At 58.6% G+C, this 22514-nt stretch overlaps 6 protein-coding genes across 6 annotated transcripts; 4 read left to right on the top strand and 2 right to left on the bottom strand.

The window, feature by feature from the left end:
- Positions 1-99: 99 nt before the first annotated feature.
- C8Q71DRAFT_903994 (Clavaminate synthase-like protein) lies at positions 100-1900 on the top strand (the record flags this gene model as incomplete). Its single annotated transcript, XM_047928835.1, has 4 exons — positions 100-479; positions 531-1447; positions 1503-1524; positions 1572-1900. The coding sequence occupies exons 1-4, from the start codon at positions 395-397 to the stop codon at positions 1898-1900; spliced, it is 1353 nt and encodes a 450-aa protein (XP_047784064.1). The 5' UTR covers positions 100-394.
- A 146-nt stretch (positions 1901-2046) lies between these two features.
- On the top strand, positions 2047-5119 carry C8Q71DRAFT_735581 (RabGAP/TBC). Its single transcript, XM_047922488.1, has 8 exons — positions 2047-2281; positions 2343-2472; positions 2542-2781; positions 2831-2898; positions 2948-3433; positions 3487-3629; positions 3681-4120; positions 4174-5119. Exons 1-8 carry the CDS (start codon positions 2241-2243, stop codon positions 5029-5031), a joined length of 2406 nt encoding a protein of 801 aa, XP_047784063.1. The 5' UTR covers positions 2047-2240; the 3' UTR covers positions 5032-5119.
- Positions 5120-5130: 11 nt separating this feature from the next.
- Positions 5131-8091, top strand: C8Q71DRAFT_735574 (succinate dehydrogenase). The gene is made up of 14 exons (XM_047922487.1): positions 5131-5416; positions 5472-5527; positions 5584-5695; positions 5752-5775; positions 5836-5877; positions 5937-6014; positions 6066-6537; positions 6600-6899; positions 6954-7003; positions 7058-7281; positions 7334-7414; positions 7467-7565; positions 7623-7740; positions 7799-8091. The coding sequence occupies exons 1-14, from the start codon at positions 5303-5305 to the stop codon at positions 7946-7948; spliced, it is 1920 nt and encodes a 639-aa protein (XP_047784062.1). The 5' UTR covers positions 5131-5302; the 3' UTR covers positions 7949-8091.
- A 125-nt stretch (positions 8092-8216) lies between these two features.
- Positions 8217-10157, bottom strand: C8Q71DRAFT_735573 (uncharacterized protein). The gene has a single exon (XM_047922486.1). It carries the CDS (start codon positions 9864-9866, stop codon positions 8382-8384), a length of 1485 nt encoding a protein of 494 aa, XP_047784061.1. The 5' UTR covers positions 9867-10157; the 3' UTR covers positions 8217-8381.
- A 376-nt stretch (positions 10158-10533) lies between these two features.
- On the top strand, positions 10534-12954 carry C8Q71DRAFT_877795 (amino acid transporter; the record flags this gene model as incomplete). The annotated part of the gene is made up of 13 exons (XM_047928430.1): positions 10534-10663; positions 10717-10773; positions 10829-10877; positions 10933-11056; positions 11114-11215; positions 11275-11311; positions 11365-11588; positions 11647-11738; positions 11805-12030; positions 12089-12158; positions 12218-12382; positions 12432-12664; positions 12719-12954. The coding sequence occupies 13 exons, from the start codon at positions 10534-10536 to the stop codon at positions 12875-12877; spliced, it is 1668 nt and encodes a 555-aa protein (XP_047784060.1). The 3' UTR covers positions 12878-12954.
- A 1291-nt stretch (positions 12955-14245) lies between these two features.
- On the bottom strand, positions 14246-16477 carry C8Q71DRAFT_853518 (uncharacterized protein; the record flags this gene model as incomplete). Its single annotated transcript, XM_047926952.1, has 3 exons — positions 14246-14338; positions 14477-15266; positions 15330-16477. The coding sequence occupies 3 exons, from the start codon at positions 16475-16477 to the stop codon at positions 14246-14248; spliced, it is 2031 nt and encodes a 676-aa protein (XP_047784059.1).
- Positions 16478-22514: the final 6037 nt, after the last annotated feature.

Here is a 22514-nt window from a genome sequence, read left to right as displayed (position 1 = left end):
GTGACCCATTGCCTTTCACAGCTTCCAGAGGTGTTCTGCTGCCCCATCATGCTCAAAATAGAGAGCCGTGCGCATCCCGCATACGCAATGTTGCCCTCCTAGGCTCTGCAGTGCTCGCAGGACAGTGCACGAACGGAGCAAAGTTGTGGGCGCCAGCCGCCGAAGTGATTCGATCAGCACATTTGGCGTGAGATCTGCTCATATCGTGATCTGGATCTCGGCCGCTGTCCGTCTGGGATGCTCCTCCGAGTCGCACATCGAGACTTGACTTCGTGCCACCACCTCCGCCTCCGCTGTTTGCATGGCACATCCTCCACCTCCGCCGCGCCATACCCTCACCGGAAAGTCTCTCACCCTTGTATTCTAGGCAGAGTTCACAGCACTGGGCGTTACGATGATGTCAGATGCGTGGGCACAATCGCTCGTCCGCGAGCTTCTATTCCGGCTGCGCGATGATAGACTCGCGTTTCAAAACGCAGGTGAGCACGAATTACATGGACTTGGTGAGCGATTGTTCTGAACTCACATAGTCTCGCCACAAGCGGATGCCATACGGGTTGCCCTTGGTTCACTGGAAAGCGCGAGCTGGGATGAACATACGTCAAGCCAACTGGATGTGGTCATCCATTGGGCGTACGAAGAGATGCGGGCATCGCCTCGCGCAGACGCTCTTGTCTTGCGGATGCTCTATACGGATGCGTGCATTCTACGCTCTCTAGGCGATGTCCTACAGCTGGGCTCGACGCAAAACCAAGTCCTAACTATGTCGTGTGTCTCCAGGCTAGACCATGCTATTGTAATTGCTGGCGCTCCAGGTGAAAGAAGGCTGGACATCATCCTCGACCTGATACTCGAGGTACAGCAACGCGCGTTAGGATTCGTCGCATCGTCATGCGACCTGGAGCATCATCTGGACGAAGTCAGAGTCCTTTCGACCACAGCGTCCAGGGCTCTGGCATCGGCACCTCATCAGGTCCCTCGACTGGACAGTCCACCATCTATGCTGGCTTTCGTACGTCAATACTCCCAACGACCTTTTGTGATACCGCGCTATATCACCGATTGGCCTGCTCTGAATGAGCACCCGTGGAGCTCACTTGACTACTTGCAATCGATGGCTGGCCCAGGGAGAGTCGTCCCGGTGGAAATAGGTGACGACTATCGCGATGACGACTGGACGCAGAAGATGTTGCTGTGGGACGACTTCCTCGACGCTCTCGACCCTCGCAAGCAATCCACACGGGAGAAACGGAAACTGTACCTCGCTCAGCACAATCTATTTCTGCAGTTTCCCAAGTTGCGCAACGACATCATAATTCCAGACTACGCATACGCTTCTCTACCGGCACCGAAGGCGTTCTCTGGCTATGTTCCGCCCGCCAATGAGGAACAGCTTGTTCTCAACGTATGGTTAGGACCTAGTGACATGACATCGCCCGCACACACTGTAAGTCACGGTTTCACTCAATTCGCACAAATCTGCTCAGTGGTTCTGATTGCAGGATCCATTCTTCAATCTTTATGGTGCGTTGGCGTCACACATGGTCGTCTTTTTACTGATTTAAGCACAGCCCAAGTCGTGGGTCAGAAGACGGTCTGGCTAGCGCCTCCACAAGCGACTCCGGCCATGTATCCTTATCCTCCTCCGAGCGGTAACGCGAGCGATCGTACTCACAATCCCGCGGCAAACACCACTAATCCCTGTATGAGCAATACGTCGAGGGTCGATGTTTTCGCGCCACGTGGAAGCCAGGATGAGATGCCGTTGTTTTGGGAGGAAGCAGTTCCGCACGCGATGAGCGTGACACTAGAACCGGGTGATTTGCTGTTCTTCCCGCCGGGCTGGTGGCATGCAATGCGCAGCGAAAACACTAGCTTCTCGGTGTCTATGTGGTTCTAGGCTTTGCGGTTTGAGGTTGTACGACGATGACGAGGATCCCAATCCATACGATTTTCATCAGTGCTTCCAGTGCAACTTGTAGGATCTGGTGTGCCCGTCACGGTGTAGACCGTCGAGACAGACGTGCTAGAGATCGAGATCTACATATGGCTCGGTATCGCCGAACTATATCCGAAGTACTCCGCCGGCGCACCTCGGCGCACGAACACGGACTCGGAGCACTGCGCTGAACGACTGAGCGGTCTCCAGCAACCGCACTCCACCTCTCACAACCAATCTCTCCTCATTTTTCGCACATTCCGCTGGCTGGCTCTACACGTAGACAATCATACCGCATGCTATGACCGAAGGACAAACTAGACCCAAGGTGAAAGAGATCAAGTCCGTCTCACGATCGAACCTTGCCTCGCAGGGTCAACCCCATAACCTCTTGCTGCATTAGGGATGCATACGACCGCCTCTTCAATGTCTCCCTGAGCCTCTCGAAGATCAAAGACGCGGCCCTGGGCGGCCGTCTGTTTCAAGCAGCGGACGACGCGCCGGGCGTTGCTGGGAGGAGTCTGGCTTGGAAGGTACGACGCGCACACTGCTAGTGCCGTCGGAAGCGGCCTCGCCCGTGCTGACGATGAGCTTCATCTTAGTTGTTTCTTGTGCAAGCAGAGCCGCTGCAGACGAAGGCGGATGTGATCTCTGTTTCCCCGCTCGAGGTGTTGCGTGCCGCGCGGCATCAGTACACGACATTGTTGCTAGAGAAGATGCGGGCACCAGACGGTAGTTATGAGGAAGGCCTGACCATCCCTGGCAGTAATGAGCCGCCATCGAGGGCCGCTCAGACGCGCCTGGACCTGTCGAGGAACAACCCATTGAGTCTGGACGACCAGGTGTGTACAGCGCCCCGCCCGAAGCGTGCTACTCATGCATCACCTATAGAACCCATGGACAGAGTGGTTTGCATCAATGGAGCTGCGGAAGGAAATTCTGAAGGATGTCGAACGCACGTATGTGTTCACGTCTCTGCACTGTGCGGTGATATGAAATGCCTTCTAGGTTCCCCGACATCGGCTACTTCCGCGACCCCGACGTACAGGCTCAATTGACGAACATCCTCTTCATCCACTCGAGCTTGTATCCAGATATAGGCTACCGTCAAGGCATGCACGAGCTGCTCGCCCCACTCTACTATGCAGTAGACTACGACTCCCTAGATGAGAAGGACTCGAGCCTCGACGATAGTAACGTCAAGGACTTCTGCTCGAGAGCATGGATCGCCGCGGATGCATGGGCACTGTTCTCCTCGGTGATGAATGGTGTCGGCCGGTGGTACGAATGGCAGGACAGGAAGACCACCGAGAAATCACCATTGGCGTCTCACGTTCAGCTCAACGCCGGTTCTGGCGGGTCCTCGATGAAGCCGTACGTCGCGCCGATCGTGGAGGCGTGCAATCGAGTGCAATCGACTTATCTCAAATCGGTCGACCCGGAGCTCTGGAAGAGCATGCAGAATGCTGGTACAGAACCACAAATATACGGAATGTTTGTGTTCACGACAAATTCCGAGTCAAGCAAGACTAATGTATGTGTTACAGACGGTGGTTGCGCCTGTTGTTCACGCGCGAATTCGACATGCACGACTCAATGATACTCTGGGACGGGTTGTTTGCGTGCGATCCGTCCTTCAACCTGGCGGAATGGGTGTGTGTCGCGATGCTCATTCGCATACGCAACAAGCGTAGGTGCTACGCAGTGATAATTCACAGACGGTATCCTAACATCCTGGTAGTCATCCCATCCGACTATAGCAGTCAATTGACTTTCCTCCTGCGATACCCTTCGACACCCGGTGATACGACCTCTGGGGAACTTACGGTGCACCACGCAACCCTTTTACTCCGTCAAGCTCTCACTCTGCAGATGTCACCGAGCCCGACAACAGGCGTCTCCGTCATCCACGAGAACCGTAACCTCTTGGACATACCTGTGGAAGTGCCCGAACCACCGCCGCCGCCGGCGCGGCGCCGCCCGAGGCCGGGCGACCGGGGCCAGTCGTTCTCTTCGGGGAGTGGTACGAGTGCACAGCGAGGGCTGGGCGGTAGGGTCGGGCATTCGCGTCAACAGTCGAACCCGATGGCGCTCCCAGAGATGCTGGCTCGTGGTCTCCTGGAGCGGGGTGAGAGTCTCGGGATCAACAAGACTGTTATGAATGCGGTCTCGGAGCTCAAGGTATGTGAACACTGATCAGCAGAGCCGCCTGATGCTGACTCGAGGTGCCGCAGCGCAATCTGCCAGACCTGGCAAACTCGATCGGAAAGCTTCCTTTGTCTCCACAGTCCGCTTACGCCGCATATCCTCTCCTCGACGAGAGGCCCACAACTGAGCGTCGTTCTTGGGAGTCAAGTTCGCGGTTCGAGGTCGAACGTGAACTCTCAGAGCTGCGCAAGGTCCAACGACGATTAGGGGACTCCGTGGAATGGATCGTCGATACCCTTCTGCAGGACGAGGGCGACGCGAACAATAAAGATACCATTCGGAAGAGGAAACAAGAAGCACTGGAGTCGCTAGCATACGTCCGGGACGTCCTCAAGAGTAATACCACGGACATACAAGAGGAACGTTTGATCGGCGAAGAGGAAAGAAAACGAAGGGAGGCAAAAGAACGGTCAGAGAAAGAGAAGGAGGATGAGCGACGAAGAGACATCGAGCGATCTACGCCGAAGCTACCACAGCCTGCGGCCGCCCCCTCTCGGCCGCAGGGTCTTGTGACGAGTAGGAGCTCGTCCGCCATTAGTTCGTCGCATCCAGGCATTGCTCGCTCTCCACCCAAGTTCGGTACGATCGCATCCTCACACCCTTCCACCCTGCCATCCCCACGCATCCCCCCTTCGCTTGCGGCACCGCAGAATCCCATTGCACCGTGGACTTACACACGGTCAGACTTCTCGAGCAACAGCTCCCCTATTACCTCCCTTCCCCGGATCCCCCCGCCGACCTCGACGGCGCAGTGGACGCCAACTCCCACAACACCCGCATTCCCGCCGCCATCCGCATCGCTTTCGGAGGTGCCTCCGAATGCTTCGCGCGATCAAGCTCCACGAAGAGGTGTCGAGCACGACCCCCTAGGGGCCCTGCTATAGCAGAAAGCGAGTGCATGTCGTAGCTAGCATCCTGTACGGTACTGTAGAATATACTCGACTGTCTTGAGGACGGGGCTAATGGCGTGCGTGCGATTGGACGAGCGGCCGGCGTCTTCGGACGAAGCGACGCGGGGAAAATCACGGGACACGCGCGTTCGGAGGGCGACGGAATTTCGGTCGTCACTGACCGAGGCAGGCCTGGGATCCGCGTAAAGTCGAGCCAGCTCTCCTTCATCGCTCTCACAACCTCGGGCTGGTCTGCGCGTGCACCATGTTGAGGACAACGTTGCCGAGGGCACTGCGTGCCACCAAGAGGCCCTTCCACTCCTCTGCGCCCGCCCACAGGGTCGTCGCGACCAACCCCGTTAAGGCTCAGGAAGTCCCGGTACGCTGATTCAGGAAAATTAGGCGGGTTGACGATGCTGACCTTTCCTGTGCAGTCATGGGCTTCAGGAGACTATCCTTTGATTGAACACGAGTACGATGCAATCGTTGTGTAAGTAATGCATCGCACAGATCCATGCTCTCGCTTCTCACGCAATGGACCTGCAGAGGTGCTGGCGGTGCTGGTCTGCGTGCTGCATTCGGTCTCGCAGAGGCGGGATTCAACACGGCATGCATTACCAAGCTGTTCCCGACAAGAAGTCATACCGTCGCTGCTCAGGTATGCAAGTGTCCGACTGCTCGATTTGACCATTCGCTGACATCATAGGGGTGAAGGGTGGTATCAACGCTGCGCTTGGTGTAAGTGCAAGATCATTGTCAGTGAGAGACAGGAGCTTATGTCTGCATGCTGCGATGTAGAACATGACCGAGGATGATTGGCGGTGGCATATGTATGACACAGTATGTAGTCGTGACATTTCGCCGCTATCAGCAAGCTGATAGCGCCCACTACCAACCAGGTGAAAGGTTCGGACTGGCTGGGTGACCAAGACGCGATCCACTACATGTGCCGAGAGGCTCCTCGCACTGTTATTGAGGTGCGTAATGCGTGCGTGTTCAGCGACGCAACGGCACTCACACCACTCTAGCTGGAACACTTCGGCGTCCCCTTCTCACGAACGAAGGAGGGCAAGATCTACCAGCGTGCATTCGGTGGTCAGTCACTGAAGTACGGCAAGGGTGGTCAGGCCTACCGCTGCGCGGCTGCCGCCGACCGTACCGGTCACGCCCTTCTGCACACCCTCTACGGCCAATCTCTCCGCCACAACACGAACTTCTTCATTGAATACTTCGCGCTCGACCTAATCATGCAGGATGGCGAGTGTGTCGGTGTAATTGCGCTGAACATGGAGGACGGTACGCTCCATCGGTTTAGGGCACACAAGACCGTGCTTGCGACTGGTGGTTACGGCCGTGCATACTTCAGCTGTACCAGTGCGCATACTTGCTCTGGTGACGGTAACGCCATGGTTGCCCGTGCGGGTCTGCCCCTTCAGGATCTGGAGTTCGTGCAGTTCCACCCCACTGGTATCTACGGTGCTGGCTGTCTCATCACCGAAGGTTTGTCTTGTTATATGCTATGCACATATCCATGATTGCTCATTCTCAACGCTGTTTGACAGGGTCCCGTGGTGAGGGTGGATACCTCCTGAACTCCGAGGGTGAACGGTTCATGGAGCGTTACGCACCCACCGCGAAGGATCTGGCTTCTCGTGATGTTGTCTCGCGTAGTATGACGATCGAGATTCGCGAGGGTCGTGGTGTTGGTCCTGACAAGGACCACCTCTATCTCCAGCTCAGCCATCTTCCTCCAGAGGTCCTCCACGAGCGTCTCCCTGGTATCTCGGAGACTGCTGCCATCTTCTCTGGTGTCGATGTCACGAAGGAGCCGATCCCGGTGTTGCCCACTGTCCACTACAACAGTAAGTCGCCTTGCGTGCGTGCTTTCACGCACTATGTCTGACTTGGCATCTTAGTGGGTGGTATCCCGACGAAGTACACTGGTGAGGTTTTGACTACCGACGAGGTACGCTTTCTACATTTGCTACGAGGAGCGGTGACTTAATTGCCAAACAAACAGAGCGGCAAGGACAAGGTCGTCCCTGGTCTCTACGCTGCCGGTGAGGCTGCATGTGTGTCGGTCCACGGCGCGAACCGTCTCGGTGCCAACTCCCTGCTCGACATCGTCGTCTTCGGTCGTGCCTGCGCACACCACATCAGGGATACACTCACCCCTGGCAAGCCTCACAAGGAAATTCCTCAGGAGGCTGGTCTTGAGAGTATCGAGTTCCTCGACAAGATTAGGTACAGTAACTTCCCTTCGCTTGTGGTATGTGTCTTCTGACTGTAAGAACAGGAAGTCCGATGGCCCTCTCCCCACTGCGAAGATCCGGCTCGACATGCAGAAGGCCATGCAGGCTGACGCTGCTGTCTTCCGGTAAGTGCAGCCCGCTGTTCGACTTGCGCGCGGGATGTTCATCGTTCCACAGCACGCAGGAGTCGCTCGACGAGGGTGTGCAGAAGCTCCAGAAGATCTACCAGAGCTACGACCAGGTCGGCATCAAGGACAGGAGCATGATCTGGAACTCGTAAGCGTTATCGCTATGTCGAGAACTTGTCGGATTATTGACATGGCACCTGCATAGTGATCTCGTTGAGACCCTCGAGCTCCGTAACATTCTCCAAAACGCCGTCCAGACCATCACCGCTGCCGCCGCCCGCAAGGAGTCCCGTGGCGCGCACGCACGCGAGGACTTCCCCGAGGTCAGTTTTACCCCCCAACGTGCGCATAGCCTGTACTAATCTCCCGCGTTCAATACAGCGTGACGATGAGAACTGGATGAAGCACACGCTCACCTGGTTGCCCGACGCGAACAAGCCCGACGTTGAGATCAAGTACCGCGGCGTCATCGACACGACGCTCGACGAGAACGAGTGCAAGCCGGTGCCGCCGTTCAAGCGTGTCTACTAGACGAGTGTATGGGACGCTGTATGTCGGATTGAGGCAGACTGTTGTAGTTATGTGTTATCATAATGCATCCTTTTCACTATCGGTTCGTGGTACGGCATGCACACAGTTCAAGGCATCGATGAATGGTTAGAGATGCTGTGGTCCAACTGGCGCGGATAGATCGCCAGATGTGTTGCAGTTGCCTGCACGATTGTCAGCCTTCCAGTGTCAATGGGCCCGGCTTAGGCTTCATTACCACAAGTCAATTAACATCTGACTTGCACGGGCATCGCATGGAGGCAACTCCATTATTCCAAGCATACTAGTGATTTACAAGACTGTAACAATCCAACATAAGGAATCAGAGGAAATTGATACAACGAGAGACGTGAGCTTGTCAAAAAGACGCAGTCACAGTGGACTGAAATCCACCAACGGCATGAGTATTACAGGATCAGAACATATCCTCCGTCGGGCCCACCATCCTGCCCATAAACTCCGAGCTGAACCCAAACCAGCTACGCTCCGACGCAGGCGCGTGTGCGTGCACCGCGGAGAGGTCAGGCTGGTACATAGTCTGCACCCAGCTCGACTCCGAGACATCCGACTCCGAGAACTTGTCGATGTCGCTGTCGGAATGCATGTCGTTTGGGGTGGGAGAGTGCGACGCAGTCCAGGCATTATGGAAGGCGAAGTCCGAGAGTGCGTCTGGTATGGACAGGTCTGAGGGCTGCCGCGAGAGCGCCATTGGGGAGGCGATGGGGAAGGACGCGGAGAAGTCGAGGGTCGGGAGGACCATCGAGCGCGCTGGATCGATCTCAACGCCTATATGCCAGTCGGGGTGCACGGACTCCTCTGAGGTTGACATCGTCTCTAAGGCGTCGTCCATGGCCTGCTGCTCTTCTGCCTCGCGATCCTTCCATACCTCCTCGATGGTGCACCAACCTTGGCCGGCTTCGCCGAGCACGCTGCGGACCCGCTTCTCGTCCCAGCCCTCGAACGTGAGTTCTAGGAGCGTTGCTAGGCCCGACGGGTCGCCGTGTGCCTCGCACTTGACATTCGGGCTGTCAAATACGCGCGAGGCGTCCAATCGAGCGAACAGCGAGGACACGCGCAAGGAGTGGATGTTATGTGTGCCATGTATGCTCGCGAGGGCTTGGATGGGGAGGAGTGGGTGGCTCGCAGGCGAGACTGAAAGGGGCTGGCGGGACTCGTTCGCAGACGCGGCGACGGGAGCGAGGGGGATGAGGAGGTGGGTCGTCACCTCGGGGTTCTCGAGCGGGACGGCAGGGAAGTAGTGCTCGAGGTCGGCCTCGCGCTCCTCAGCGGTGGTCAAAGCCTTCTTCACCTTCTCCGTCGTCTCGCGCGGGCGGAGCATCTCCTTGGACTTCTTCGTCTCCTTGCCCTTCACGGTCTTGTGCATGCGCATCTTCTCCTGCTCCTTCCGCATCCGCGTGTCCCAGTCAGCCTCCCAGAGTGCGCGCCCGGTGATCGGGACGTTCTCGACGAGGTTCTGGAAGACGGGGCGGCCGGTGGAGAAGTCGCGTGCCAGCCCCAAGCCGACCTGGCTGACGCCCCGCGGGACGGCGGGTGCCTTGGGCAGGCGGGGAGCTTGCAGTGGGCGGGAGAGGGTGAAGCGCGCTGAGGAGGAGAGCCCTTGCTGGATGGAACGCATCTGCGTCGGCCCATTGCACAGGGAGCGACTAGCTCCGGGGACGCTGCCGGGCAGGCGGGAAATGCCCGGTGTCGTCAAGTGAGCAACAAAGCGGGATAAGATATTGCGGGTCTGCTTGAAGACGGCTTGGGTGGTAGAGGTCGGTTGGCCGACATTGGGACGAGGAATGGATGGGACGTGGATTGACCGAGCGTGGTTGGTATGGAGGAGTGTGCCTCCCCCGGTGGGTTTGAGGGCTCGCGCCCCGTGCGATGCTAACTGCATCGTGGACCGGCTGTAGAAAGCGAGCCTCACGGATGCAGAGTGGATGCAGGGATAGTGGTCGTCGTTGAGGGAAAGACGGACAGGCCACGGCTCGTGCTATATGGATACGGCGGGGCGGAGGTGTGCCGCAGGCGTTCGTCAGCGAGGCGGCGCTTACATAACGAGCCCCGATTGGCCAGTCGATCTTTGTCCCGCACAGCGGTGCAGCGCCACCGACGACGCGTCCAGGAATCAGCGAGCGCAAGTCTCCATCCCCTCGTTACCAGAGGTTACCAGCGCCTTGCTCTTGAGTATCCGAGCTCATGCTGCGCGCTCTGTTCCACGAATCACGGAATGTGACAAGAAGATGATGTGACCTGACGAAGTGCCTGCTACACCTAATCTCGATCCCAGCACGGGCGCCTGTGCGATCGTGGGTGCACAACTCAGTCCAGCGCGTCGTTTGCTGACATGCACGCCATGGCTCCCGTTATCAGCCCGCACCGTGTCCTCGCCCACCCATCCTCACCCGTTCCTCCTCTCACATTCCTAATCCACTGAGGCTGATTGGCTGTGCCCGGCGACAGAGTCGTGAACGTCGTGTCCGCTCGCCTCGGTGCATGAGTGCTTGGGTAGACATTGAAGTAGCTCGGTGTTACCACAACTCGCTCACGCAGGCCACCCGACCATGAGCTCTCATCATGGAGAGAACGAGCCCTTGCTGGGTAGCAGCTCAACCAGTCAAGGTCATTCTCATCCTCCCATCGTTCGTGATTTCACCCACCTAGAAGACGTCGCGTCACTAGATGAACGGACTTGTGAGTTTTAACGTACGCATACCTGTCGACTGGACTAGAAATATTCCCTGCAGTGGCGGAAGAAGAGGTGACACCTCAAGATGACGATGTGTCGACGAAACGGCATCTCGGTGAGCTCACCGCCGTCCTAATTCCTAGAGGCAATCCGTGACCGGTCGTCGGCAGGGCTAACTAGCACTGTCTTTCTGATATTCAACCGCATCATCGGCACTAGGTAATATATCAACTCCACTGTCTCAAGGCGGAGAGTGTCCTTACGGATGTTGCAGCATCTTCGCTACACCAAGTGTCATCCTCCGTGCCTCCGGGAGTGTCGGACTCTCCTTCGTCATGTGGCTGTTGGGAGCAACGATCGCTGCCTGCGGTACTGCCGTGTACATAGAACTGGGGACTGTATGTCAATGTCTGCGGAGTATACCTTGGATGAATCTGACCGTTGATTTTCAATAGGCACTGCCAAAGAATGGCGGCGAAAAGAACTACCTAGAATACATATACCAGCGGCCCAAGTTCCTCATGGCCTGTGGCTACGCTGCATACGCCATGCTTATTGTACGCTTGGCCAACGAATACACCTGGCCTACGTTTCTGACGATGCGATTGTGTACTAGGGCTGGTCCGCAGCAAACGTCAGCGTCTTCGGAGAATGTATGTCCACGAATCTATCACTTCGATTTTCATACTAACGAAACCATTACCAGACGTGCTGCACGCCATTAACCCCACGCAAACGCCGCCTCCAATAGCTACCCGACTAGCCGGTGTCTTCTGCATCACCTTCGCGCTGGTCATCCACGGCACTCGCCCTGCATGGGGGGTCCGCTTGCAGAATGCGCTAGGCGTCCTGAAGCTCATGGCCCTGTGCGCTATTGCTCTGAGTGGGCTCGCTGCACTTGCCAGATTGCCAGGGTTCAAGCTTGACGAAGTGAGCTACTTGAAATCAGCCCTCCTTCCTTACGCGCTGAACGTATGTTGGCCGACAGCCACCGCGCAATTTCGAGTGGTCACACATGTGGGAGGGCAGTGGTAAAGGCGGGGTGAGCGCCTTCGTAACCGGCCTTTTCACCGTTGTCTGGTGCGTCTTCCCCGACTACGCCTCCCTTGCAGGTGTTCCGTTCCTGACATGCACCGTACCACCTAGGGCCTTCGTCGGGTACTCCAACGCGAATTACGCCCTCTCCGAAGTGCGCGACCCCGTGCGGACGATCAAGCTCGCGGCGCCGCTCGCCGTCTTCTCCGTCACGATCGCGTACCTCCTCGCGAACGTCGCGTACTTCGCCGTCGTACCCAAGGACGAGATTCTGGGCAGCGGCCGGATCGTGGCAGCACTGTTCTTTGGCAAGCTGTGGGGCATTGGTGCGGAGCGGGTGAGCTCTGACTCGATTGTTCAATGAGGAAAAAGAATTGTGCTAAGCATGCACGCAGATCGTGGCTGGGATAGTGGCAGTGTCGACGTTTGCGAATATCATGACTGTCCTCTATACACAAGGACGAGGTGCGCCGTGCGTCCGTGACATCTTACGCTCGGCGACTCACAGGCACCGCGGAACACAGTCATCCAAGCCCTCGGGCAAGAAGGCATCATCCCCTTCTCCGCCTTCTTCGCAAGCAACAAGCCGTTCGGCGCGCCCCTCGCGGGCCTCTTCGAGCAATGGTTCGTGACCACCTCGCTCGTGCTCAGCGTCCCCACAGGGGACGCCTATCTCTTCATGATCAACAGTACGTCCCTCCCCTCCCCCTCCGCCCACCATACTAACGCCCCTCCCAGTGATCACCTACCCGATCTCGCTGATCAACATGTTCGTCTCGCTCGGGCTGCTCTACCTGCACACGCCGCTGCGCGCGCGGCTCAGCCCGGGGCTGCACGCGCTCTGGGCGCCGCCTTTCCGCGCGTGGACGTCGGTCGTCGCCGTCTTCTTCCTCTCGAACGTCTTCCTCGTCCTCGCGCCGCTCGTCCCGCCCGCACCGGGCTTCAAGGTGTACGAGAACCTCCCGTACTGGGTATGTATCCCATCTCATTCTTATGTGTTGTGCTGACGACCGTGACGTGGGTAGCTGCATGTGTTGGCGGCGGCGTCGATCTCGCTGCTGGGCGTGGGGTATTGGTATGTGTACTGGCAGTGGTTGCCGCGTCGGGGAGGATACAAGCTTGTAAGGGAGTGGGTGAGGGAGGATGGAGCTACGCGGAGCGTCATACACAAGGTCAAGCTATAGATAAATCACGGAAGCTCTGCCGAGGGATGTATTACGTTGCTTCATAAAATCTCATGGGACTTGGGCTGCACACTGTGGGTTTGTTCAGGGTACAGCGCCCTTGACGCAAGCAGTGCACCGACAAATCAGCGGCACACCGAGGCTGGCTGCGAATAACGACAAAGCACCGTCCGATGAAATTCCAAATGACGTATGTACACAAATACAACTGCCGGCACGACGGGTACCGACGAGGATGAAGCGAGAAGAACGAACTGCAGTCGCACATTACTGGCGCAGGCGAGTCTAAACCGAGGAGTTCCGGGAAAATATCGTACTAGGAGAAGCGAATCGGGTGCAGTCAGAGGTCGGATGGGGGGATGGGATAGGGGATGGCGACCGGGATGGCGATGGGATGCGGACGTATAAATAGCAGTGATAAGGGTAATTGCGAAGCTACCAGAGACCAGCAGTGCAGGAGTGAGCAGCTCGAGCGGCGATAGCAGACACCGTTCGAATGCAAAGACAGCGCTCGTGAGCACTAGAGGCTGCTAGACTTGGTTGGATGCGATGATGACGGGGACGACGGATAGTAAGTAGGGAGAGCATATGGGCGGGCATAGGGCATAGACCGTACGTATATCACCAGCTCAGAGCGAGCAGACCGGCCACGTGTCAGCGAACAACCCAAGCAACACTATATGCAGCGACAGAGTAGGGATTAGTAGTAGGCAGGATCGCCTGGGTGGCAGCGGCAGCGCGCAGAGCTGACGGGCCGGAGGATAGCAAGGGCGCAGATCGGCCGAGGTGATTAACTGGTACAAGTAGGGTGCGGGGTGGCCGTGGCGCGCACGGCCGGTGTCGATGTCGATGTCCGTGTCGATGTCGAGGAAAGCGATGTATGCACAGCGAGTGACGGATGGATGGATGGTAGGTGAGAGGCGACGATCCAGGATTATACGATAAGGGAACGCCGACGGCCGGCGAAGCAGAAGGGGGCCGGCGGTCGACGTTCATTCGAGGCGGATTGAAATGGTACAGCGGGGGCCAGGTGCAGGGACACCCCGAAATGAGACTATATGCAAAGGAGAGTAAGTGCGGCGATACGGCGGACATACGACGAAGGGGCGACGGCGATGCGAGAGACGGTTGGGCGACAGAACTTGCTCCAGTCGCCTTCGGTGGGACTCCGAGGGAGGCGCATCCCGCTATAAAGGACAGCCTGCAGAGACACCCTGACGGTGCTCTCCCTGTTTCACCGCTCGTCGCGCGGCCTCCGTGTTTCCGCGCAGCATTTGTGCCGCTAAGTTTTGTCGGCCCAGAACGGCGCCCCGCAAAGCTTGCAGTAGCGGTCGCTCGAGCGCGCTATAATACACGGCGATCCGGCGCTTATTCAGGACCAGCCTCCGGCACTGGTGTGCTCTCCTTATGCCGGCTGATCTTCTCAACTCCAGCGCCGACAGCAGTCAGACGGGCACGCTCCTGTGCACACAAAGACACGAAGTCAGCACAAGGTCACACACGACGGGTGAGCAAACGATCGTCGCGCGACGCCCGGGGTAACTCCCAGACACGCGAGTGTGGCGACGGATCCAAGATACAACTGCAAACCGGGCGCACCTCGAGCTCCTCATCGATGTCCTCCTCATCCTCCTCCTCGCCACTCCGCGGGCTCTCGATATCCTCCTCGTCGGCCTCTGCGTCTGCGTCTGCGTCGTTGCCCTCGCTCGAGCTCGAGCTGGACTCCTCGCTAGCCTTGGAGCTCACGCTGTCCGCACGCGCTCTTGCTTCGTCAGGCTGGCCGGTGACTTCGGCGCGCGACTCTTCCTGCTCCTGCGCAGGCGGCGTACGCGGATCGCGAACAGTGTCCTCGCTGTCTCTGCGCTCCGTCTCGATCTTGATCGCGCTCGACAACCTCTCGAGCGTACTGTGCGAGTGACCGCGGTGATGATGGTGATGGGCCGGCGGCAGCGTCACTGCCTGAAGCAGGCGCTGCTCACTCGTGGGCGTACTCCTCCCTTCCGGAAGAGGCGCGTTGATTTGGGTCGGCGAGGCCGACAGCTCCTGCCCGAGGGCAGTGTCCTCCTTCCCGGCCGGCGGGTCAAGGTCGGATCCACTCGCATGGGGCTCCGTCGCAGGCGGCGTTTCCACCGCCGCGCTCGTCGTCTGCTCAGGCTTCTGCTGCTCCTGCTCCTTGCGTGCGCGTCGCTTCTTCACCCAGGCCATCCCGCTGCCGTCGTCGTCATCACCCGCGGAACTAGCGCGAGACCTTGCGGTTGTTTCTTCGTGCGCACCAATGCTGACGCCTCCGCTCGACTGGACCTTTGACCAGATATTCGCGCCAACACCGCTAGATTGTACGCTGCCCATGCCTCCAAAACCCCACTCGACGAACTTGGGCTCCTCGGATCTGATGATACAACAGTCAGCACATCTGAACTGGGAAACAATAGACTGCTCGGCATCAACGCACCTGACATTGGCGAAAGGGTTGGCGTTGTTGTACCGCTTGGCACCGTAGACACGGCCGTTCAGCAGTCTCGTGCCGTTCGCACTCCTTGAGCGAGGGCGACCGTCGCGGCCTTTTGCGCCCTCTGAGGCCGCTTCGCGCATCTCCGCTACACGACCCTTCTTGTTGGGCGTCGGGTCGCCTTCGCTCGACCAGCGATAGAGGGGCGTGCCAAAATCGGACTCGAGGCCCTTCTCGCGCTTCTTCTTCCACTTCTTCTCCAAGGGTCTGGGCGAGGTGATGATGGGATAGCGGCTGTCCACGGTGGAGCCGCCTGTGCTCTGGGGCGTGAGCGGCACCATACTGTTGAGGCTTGTGGTGGAACCCGGGGTACGGAGGTCATCAGTCGACCGACCCTTGGTCGATGATGATGCTAGGGGCCCCAGAAGCGGCCTGAGGAACTTCCTCGACCATTTCGCAGAAGAGCTATTTGATCTCCGAGGAATGTCGTCGGGCAAGTCGAGGCTGCACGGCCGGGGCGAGTGGGGAAGGACGTTCCACTCGCCGCCGAGCTCGGACGGTGTCGAGGCCGGGAAGACCGCAGATTGGGGGGTGATGGTGGCAGTGCTCGCCAGCGTGGGCGTCGAGCCCGACGTGGTGTGGTCGTGAGGACTGAAGAGGAGGGAGCCGGAAGGCGCCGACTTGATCTTGGCGTCTTGATCCTTGAGACTAAGCGTACAGGGCTTGCCGGCGGAGGACGCATTGAAGCTCTGGCTTGGCTGTTGCTCGTTGTCATCAGCGGCGTCGTCAAGCAGGACAGAGGGCAGGCCGAGGTTGTCGTCGTCTGCGATGAAGACGTTGCGGCGGGGGTCGGGAAGGGGCGCGAAGCGGATGCGACGCGAGTTGGGTGCTGAGCCGGAGCGGGGTTTGGGCTCATGGGCATCGTGGGGTGGGCGACCCGGGCGGCTTGACGTGGTCGCGCTACTGGATGAGTAGTAGTCGGAGTCGGTGGCGAGGTCAGAGGCGGAGGACGTGGATGAGGAGAGGGATGGATTTGACGGAACCAAAGGGGGCAATGACGCAGGATGGTGGTACGGGGAGGCGGAGGGCGACCGGTTGATGAGTATGCCGTGGGCGGGCCCGTAGTGCGCCGGGGAGAGTACCGCAGCCATGGCGGGGGCGAGTGGGGAGAAGGAAGGGGCAAGGGCTGCTATGGAGAGCAGGGGGGAAGGCGAAGGGTCGGGGAGAGGGTCGAGGGAGTGGCGGGTGAAAAGGGAGCTGCGAGGCTCAGCCTGGCTCAGCACGTCGCGTATCTCGCTCCAGTCGCGCCTCACAAGACGGCCCCTCCTGCCTTTCTCGGCCCCCAGGCGCCCCTCCCCTCTCGATCGCGCTCCCCGGGGGCCCGCCGCCCACAAACACGTGCGGACGCTGCGAATCGCGTCCAGCTGACTCCGTCGCCGCGAGTCTCCTCGAGCCCGCCCTTCCTCCTCCCCGACAGCCTCCGCCGCTCCCTTCTCTGCCTCCTCCTCCCCGGCCAAGAAACAAGCTCCTCCCGGCCCTCGCCCCGTGCCCGCTCACCCCGATCCATCTCATTCCCCCTCTGCCATCTATCACACCGCCCGTGCACGAACAGGAGATGCCACCTATCCGCGCAACAGCCTCGCAATTCGTCCCGCGTCTTGGCCAGCGCTCCGAACGACGCGTGTACACGAACGTGGCCTGCGCACTGACGCGTAGGCGCTGCCGCGCCCGTAACCAACTACTAATCGACCGTTCCGAAACAAGAACCCGGTTCTCGCGACGCGCGTCGCCTCGGACACACCCAGGGATAGCACAGACCGCTCGGTCGTCTCCTCGGTACTCTCCTACCTCCATTGTCCCACATTGTCCCTTGAGCTCGACTTAGGACCTCACTTATCCCGTATGCTCTAGAAGCTCGTCGCTGTGGGTTCAGGCTGTGCCGTCTCCAGTATTCTCCAGAGCTTCTCGCAAGCTTCTCTCTCCATTTCACCACTCTCCGCCTAATCCGCAAAGTGAGGTCATCCCGCGCCCCTTCATTCCAGCTCTCTCTAGCGGCTTCATGAAGGCATGATCGGGCACCGATCTTGCAGCGTGCCCTTCACCAATTCCCAAGCACATGCGAAGCTGCACCCGGGCCCGCAGCAGGCCCTGCATGTCGCCCGCTACGTGACGCTTGACGTACGTGCGCGCTTCTCTCTCGTCAACGTCTGTAGGCGAGCTCGCGATGTACTCTCACTGCGTGCATTATGTGCATCTATGAGTGCTGAGCGCTGAGCATGCGGGCGCATAGGCGACGCCCATAGATTGTGCTGATAGCTTGCTTTCTCTTGTCAGCACCACGACCACCCCGTAGCAGCCTTTAATTCAAGGGTACGTTCGCCGTAGCTTGGCATTCCAGGCCCTATCTTCTGGTGAGTGCGAGCTCGCATTATTTCTTCTGCCCGCGACCCCGACAACCGGGAGCCTTCGCCCGCAACCCTTGCAAGCTGAGGCAAGCTGGCACGCGATCCCCCGCCTCAGGAGTACCAACGACGATTTGCTTCCGCGCCCCCGGCTGATAGAACGGTCTGATTGCTGGGTGTGGTGGCGCAAGGGGAATACCGATCCACCGCGACCCCGTGGGGAAGCTATCGGGGTCCACCTCCGGGCTCCGTATTGACGTAGCAGAGCAGGAAGACTAGGTCACTCCTCTGTGGTACAGAAAGCATCCATCTTGGCTTCGCGCGCCGCTGACATTGTCTTGTCTGGAGGTGGCTGGCGGGGGTGGCTCGGCCGTCCTGATCACATCTCCTCTGCTCACCAGGATCGGAGACAAAGCACGGCATTTCCCGGTTCCTCACTCCTCCCCCGCTGACACCCTTGATTGCGGCGATGACAGGGTGACAACAGCGGTGATGCACCCGGGGGACCTTGCAACAGATTGTGGAAGATTTTTGTCAGGGAGGACAACGACGCTGACAATGTCCGGCGATTTCCCTGCCATCTCGCCGTGCTTCGTCAGTCGAACCTCAGCCGCTCCTACGTACTTCAGTACCATACGAACCCTTGGCCCATCTGTGCGTTTTCTCGCTTATACCACAGCATAATGCACACATGTCTCTACGCGTCGTATGGGTTCGTGCAATGTACTGAACGTATGCTGTATCACACGAGGCTCGCGTGGTATAGAAGCTCAATAGAATGCTCATTGACCGGCGTTCCTTCCGCGATGCATGTCCATCGCGACCGCTGCCGGCACATCGCAGCCACCAGTGCACCGTACAGCCCGGACTGAGTGCGCTCGCCCAATCCAACCCGCGCAAATGTCGCGCGACCATTGGGCCAGCAAATGCACGTTCATATCCGTCCACCCCTTGGCACTTGCTTGATCCGCGCGCGGGGTTCAGCGTCCTCTCGCCTTCGGCGCGTCCAATGCACGCGCCCGCCTCGGTCCCCTTGGCTTTGCTCGCAACCCGCACCCTAGCGAACGCGAATCTGCGCCAGGAAATTTCGGGGTGTCGTATGTAGGCTTGAGTCTCGTAAGAGCACGTTTGCCGACGCCCGCGGATTATGTCGATAATTCTTGGGAGGAGCTTGGGTGCGTGGCGTGGCGGCGGGTTAGCAGGATCGATGCAGGGCACGCGAGGCACCGCGCGTCACGCAGATAAGACGAAATCTGTCCGCAGCGATGCCCAGCGCACGTCGCGTCGCGTCGGACGCGCGCGCGGACGATGCCCGAGCGAGATGCGCGGGCAGATGCTTCCGTGATTGTTCGATCGGGATCAGGGCGTGCGTATGTGCACCGACGCCCGCGGCTCGATGCGTTGGCTGCGTCGTTGGCTGTCGTTGGTGAGCGTGTTCGCCGTGCTTACGATCTCGCTGTGTGATGGCCGTCGACTCGTCGGTGTGGTCGTTTGCAGACGAACCCGCGAAAGTCCCGAGACGGGCACGCGCGATCCCCTGCCACCCCGTGCGTTCCCATGCGGTTCCGGTATGTTCGGTCTCCGAGTGTGCTGCCCATCTGCTGGACCGTGGACGGACCTGTCTGACTGCTTGCATTTGTCCGAAGTGCCTCCATCATGTAGCTGGCAGCGGCATGCGATGACGACGCTGCTGCCCTGGGCCTGAGCTAGGAAAGAGTCCGCTCTCAGTGGCAGCAGCAGTGTTCGCTGAGCTTGCTATAGTCTAGCTTCTACTGCCCACCTTCGACGGCCACGACACGTAGCACCGTGCGTGCTCTTCTCTTCGATTTCGGTCCCCTCGACTTCCGAGATGCACCCGTGTGGCACGGGCAGGCATCTAGCTCAGGATCGCCCTCCGCGAGCCCAACCAGCGCTCTGCCCCCGCACCCTCTTTCGCTGCCTTTCCGGGAACCGCTCGCCATACGCGGCAGCGCGACGATCTTTTGGGGAGTGCGGCCGACCCAGGGTAGCAGTGCCTAGTCTGTTTCCGTTGCTACCGCTCGCGCTACTGCATCAAGCCCCGGGCCGTGCAGGGCTTTGAGTTTCCTGCGTACATATCAACCTCGGAAGTGCAGCGCGCGGGGGCTTCCGACAAAACACCTGCCGCATGCGGGTGGATCGCCGCGTTTTCGGAGGTAGCGTGTACCGGGGGAAGGGAACCTTTGCAACTGACATCAGAGCTATGATAGCAGGCTTTTGGCCTGGCGGTGGGAAGACGCCAACCTGCGGGTGTATCGAGGTGCGTGCACACTGCACGTGCGTTGCGTACATTGACACCCGCCTCTGGCGCCGTGCGGTACGCGGCGCCACAGCTACGGACTTGGATTTAGTTCTTGTCGTGTGCTACTAGTACGCAGCGCACACGCCGATGCCTGTCTGACGGTTATGTGGACGGATGGCCACCTTCTGAGGTGAGTCTTATCACTCCCATTGCTATGCTGACGGAAGTGGCCATAGTGTATCGGCTTCCACTAGTGTGCCAGCTGTCCTTCCACACCAACTATGCCTGTCCAATTCGTCCACCGGGACCGGCGTGAAGACCACGAAATGGGGCCTTCGGTGGTTGTCTTCCGTCGTTTCCCACCATTTCGCCCCAAGGCCCTGAATGACAACGACCCGACTGAACCCTTCGCAATATCAAACGACACGTCACCGCGGCCACGCTCTTATCTTTCGGTCCTGCCACTGAGAAGACGCACCGCCGCCAACGTGCGAGAGCGTGTTGACGCATTTTCCGAGCCCCCCGTCTGGAGAAGGCCTCGAGGCAGCTAGTAGATGCTGGGCTCGTTCGTAGTAGGGGCTTGTAACCCTTCGCCTCTTCTACTAGAAGCCCGGCGAAACACATGTGGGCTGCGAAACGCGTTCACACGATAATTCGGCCTCGATTTGCAAGAGATCGTCGTTCGACGGTTGGGTGACTCCGTGGAAACAGCGAACGTGTCCGCCTTACTCGGGATAGCATGTGGACCCACAGATGTCCACATGCAGGGCAAGGTTCGTTCCTGCAGTTGAAGCCTAGATCAAAAAACGGCGACTGAGTCCTTGCTATCGTCCTCGAGCTCTCAGTCCTCGCTGCACATGGACAGTACGCTCCCCTTTGACGAGCACCACGCGATCTCTAGGTGACAGGTGTATCCCGACGCGGTCTCCTACGCGCTGAAGCCCCGCCCGTAATCAACCACCCTGATTTCTGTCTCTCGGTGCGTGCACAACGACCGATCCATTCCGATTGATCTGCTAGACGCACGTAGCGCACCATGTCTGCGCCGTCCCTATCTAACCCTCGTAACTTGCTTGAACGACGGATCCGTCTTGGTTCGCAGGAACGTTCGGACCATGCAGACTTCTAGCGTGTAACCGTCGTTAATGAAACACTGAAATTCGGGCTCGAGGCGGCCAAGACACAGTTGAACCGCTCTATGAACTCCTATGGCCTGCACGTTCGTGCATTGACCTAGTATGAACTCACCCACAAACCCTGCCCCAGAATGAATGCGCCCACAAACCCTGCAGAAGACTGGATATTACTTCGTCCTTGCTGGTATGTGCTTCTATCTGTGCCACTTGTTCATCTTACCTGTCTCGCCATACAGGTTCTCGCGGACTGGACGCGATAAGATCGAACTCCGTGCACGATCATGCCGTACGATGCGACGCAGGACCACATCTAGCGCTTCAACTAGTGCTTCTCATTCATCGACCTACGAGGCGCTGAACTGAGAGGACCTGGGCCCTGCTGGCCAAACAGTAAGTACGTCGGACTGCAGTTGCTTGTCACCCGTGGACAGGCGAGGTGCAGTCCCGTGCGTTCTACGCGCCTTGGCTCGCGCTTCTCACTGCTGCAATAACTCAATGGCTGCTCGCGCCTCCCGTCGTACCTGCCTGACACTCTCCTTCTGGGTCAATGAAATCCCAGGCATTCCTACGTGGGCAGACTTCTCAGCGCGAGGCGTGGAATCGACGGCGCGTATGGGATCCCGTGATCGCGTTTGTATGAAAGCTGGTCAAAGGGAACTACCCACTCCACCCTTCCATGTGCCGTTGCGTGAGTCTTGACTGGACGCGACGGCTCTCTCACATTCAAGCCAGCTGCACCATCACGACTTTCACCTCGATGCTCATTCCGGCAACGATAACGCGCGTAGAACTCAGCGGATCACACGCGAAGCACAGGACACAGAACCCACCACGGCGTCGCGTTCTCCTGGTTTGCAGCAACAGTCACTGCATATCCATGTCGCAACGACTTCGCGCGAGAAGATAGGCCTTGTTAGCAGTCATGCGACCTCCTCGTGTGCGCCCGATCGTTCATACAGAACGACACGGTCCCGCGTCCTGTCGATCGCACCATCCCGTTGGCCGCCTGTCCTTCATTCAGTTCTGGCGAGGCCTTTCAGCTACTCAGCGCCCGGCGCTCTGCCCTTGTCCACGTCAATCAATGCAGTTCTGTGGGCCCCCGGAGATTCCGCAATGACGGCTTTTGTGAGCCTCCTCCCAAGGGCGATTTGAGCGCATGGAATGCAGGCGATTACGGTCTTGTCGCTGGATCCGGATCTTCTGTGTGCCATCTGTACGTTCTATTGTACCTCGATGCGCAGGCGGTGATTCTCGATAACATGCTTTCAGCAAACGTAAATCCTGACAATCGACTCCAGTGCAAGGATGTCCCGCAATGCACGACACTTCAAGTCAAACGCCAGCGCGCTTTGAGATGGTATGCCTAGGCCTGTGGATATATCCCTGTCAG

The sequence above is a fragment of the Rhodofomes roseus genome, assembly GCF_022264815.1.
Source record: "Rhodofomes roseus strain CIRM-BRFM 1785 chromosome Unknown C8Q71scaffold_2, whole genome shotgun sequence".
NCBI lineage: Eukaryota > Fungi > Basidiomycota > Agaricomycetes > Polyporales > Fomitopsidaceae > Rhodofomes > Rhodofomes roseus.
The sequence above is the reverse complement of the archived record's forward strand: the minus strand, read 5'-3'. Positions and strand labels throughout refer to the sequence as shown.

Bases quoted from the DNA above. Each gene is read 5' to 3' on its own strand.
- C8Q71DRAFT_735581 (XM_047922488.1), top strand. From the start codon at position 2,241: ATGACCGAAGGACAAACTAGACCCAAGGTGAAAGAGATCAA. The intron at 2,473-2,541 runs GTACGACGCGCA...GCTTCATCTTAG, and splicing joins GGAGGAGTCTGGCTTGGAAG to TTGTTTCTTGTGCAAGCAGA. The intron at 2,899-2,947 runs GTATGTGTTCAC...AATGCCTTCTAG, and splicing joins CTGAAGGATGTCGAACGCAC to GTTCCCCGACATCGGCTACT.
- C8Q71DRAFT_735574 (XM_047922487.1), top strand. From the start codon at position 5,303: ATGTTGAGGACAACGTTGCCGAGGGCACTGCGTGCCACCAAGAGGCCC. The intron at 7,566-7,622 runs GTAAGCGTTATC...GCACCTGCATAG, and splicing joins AGGAGCATGATCTGGAACTC to TGATCTCGTTGAGACCCTCG. The intron at 7,741-7,798 runs GTCAGTTTTACC...CGTTCAATACAG, and splicing joins CACGCGAGGACTTCCCCGAG to CGTGACGATGAGAACTGGAT.
- C8Q71DRAFT_735573 (XM_047922486.1), bottom strand. From the start codon at position 9,866: ATGCAGTTAGCATCGCACGGGGCGCGAGCCCTCAAACCCACCGGGGGA.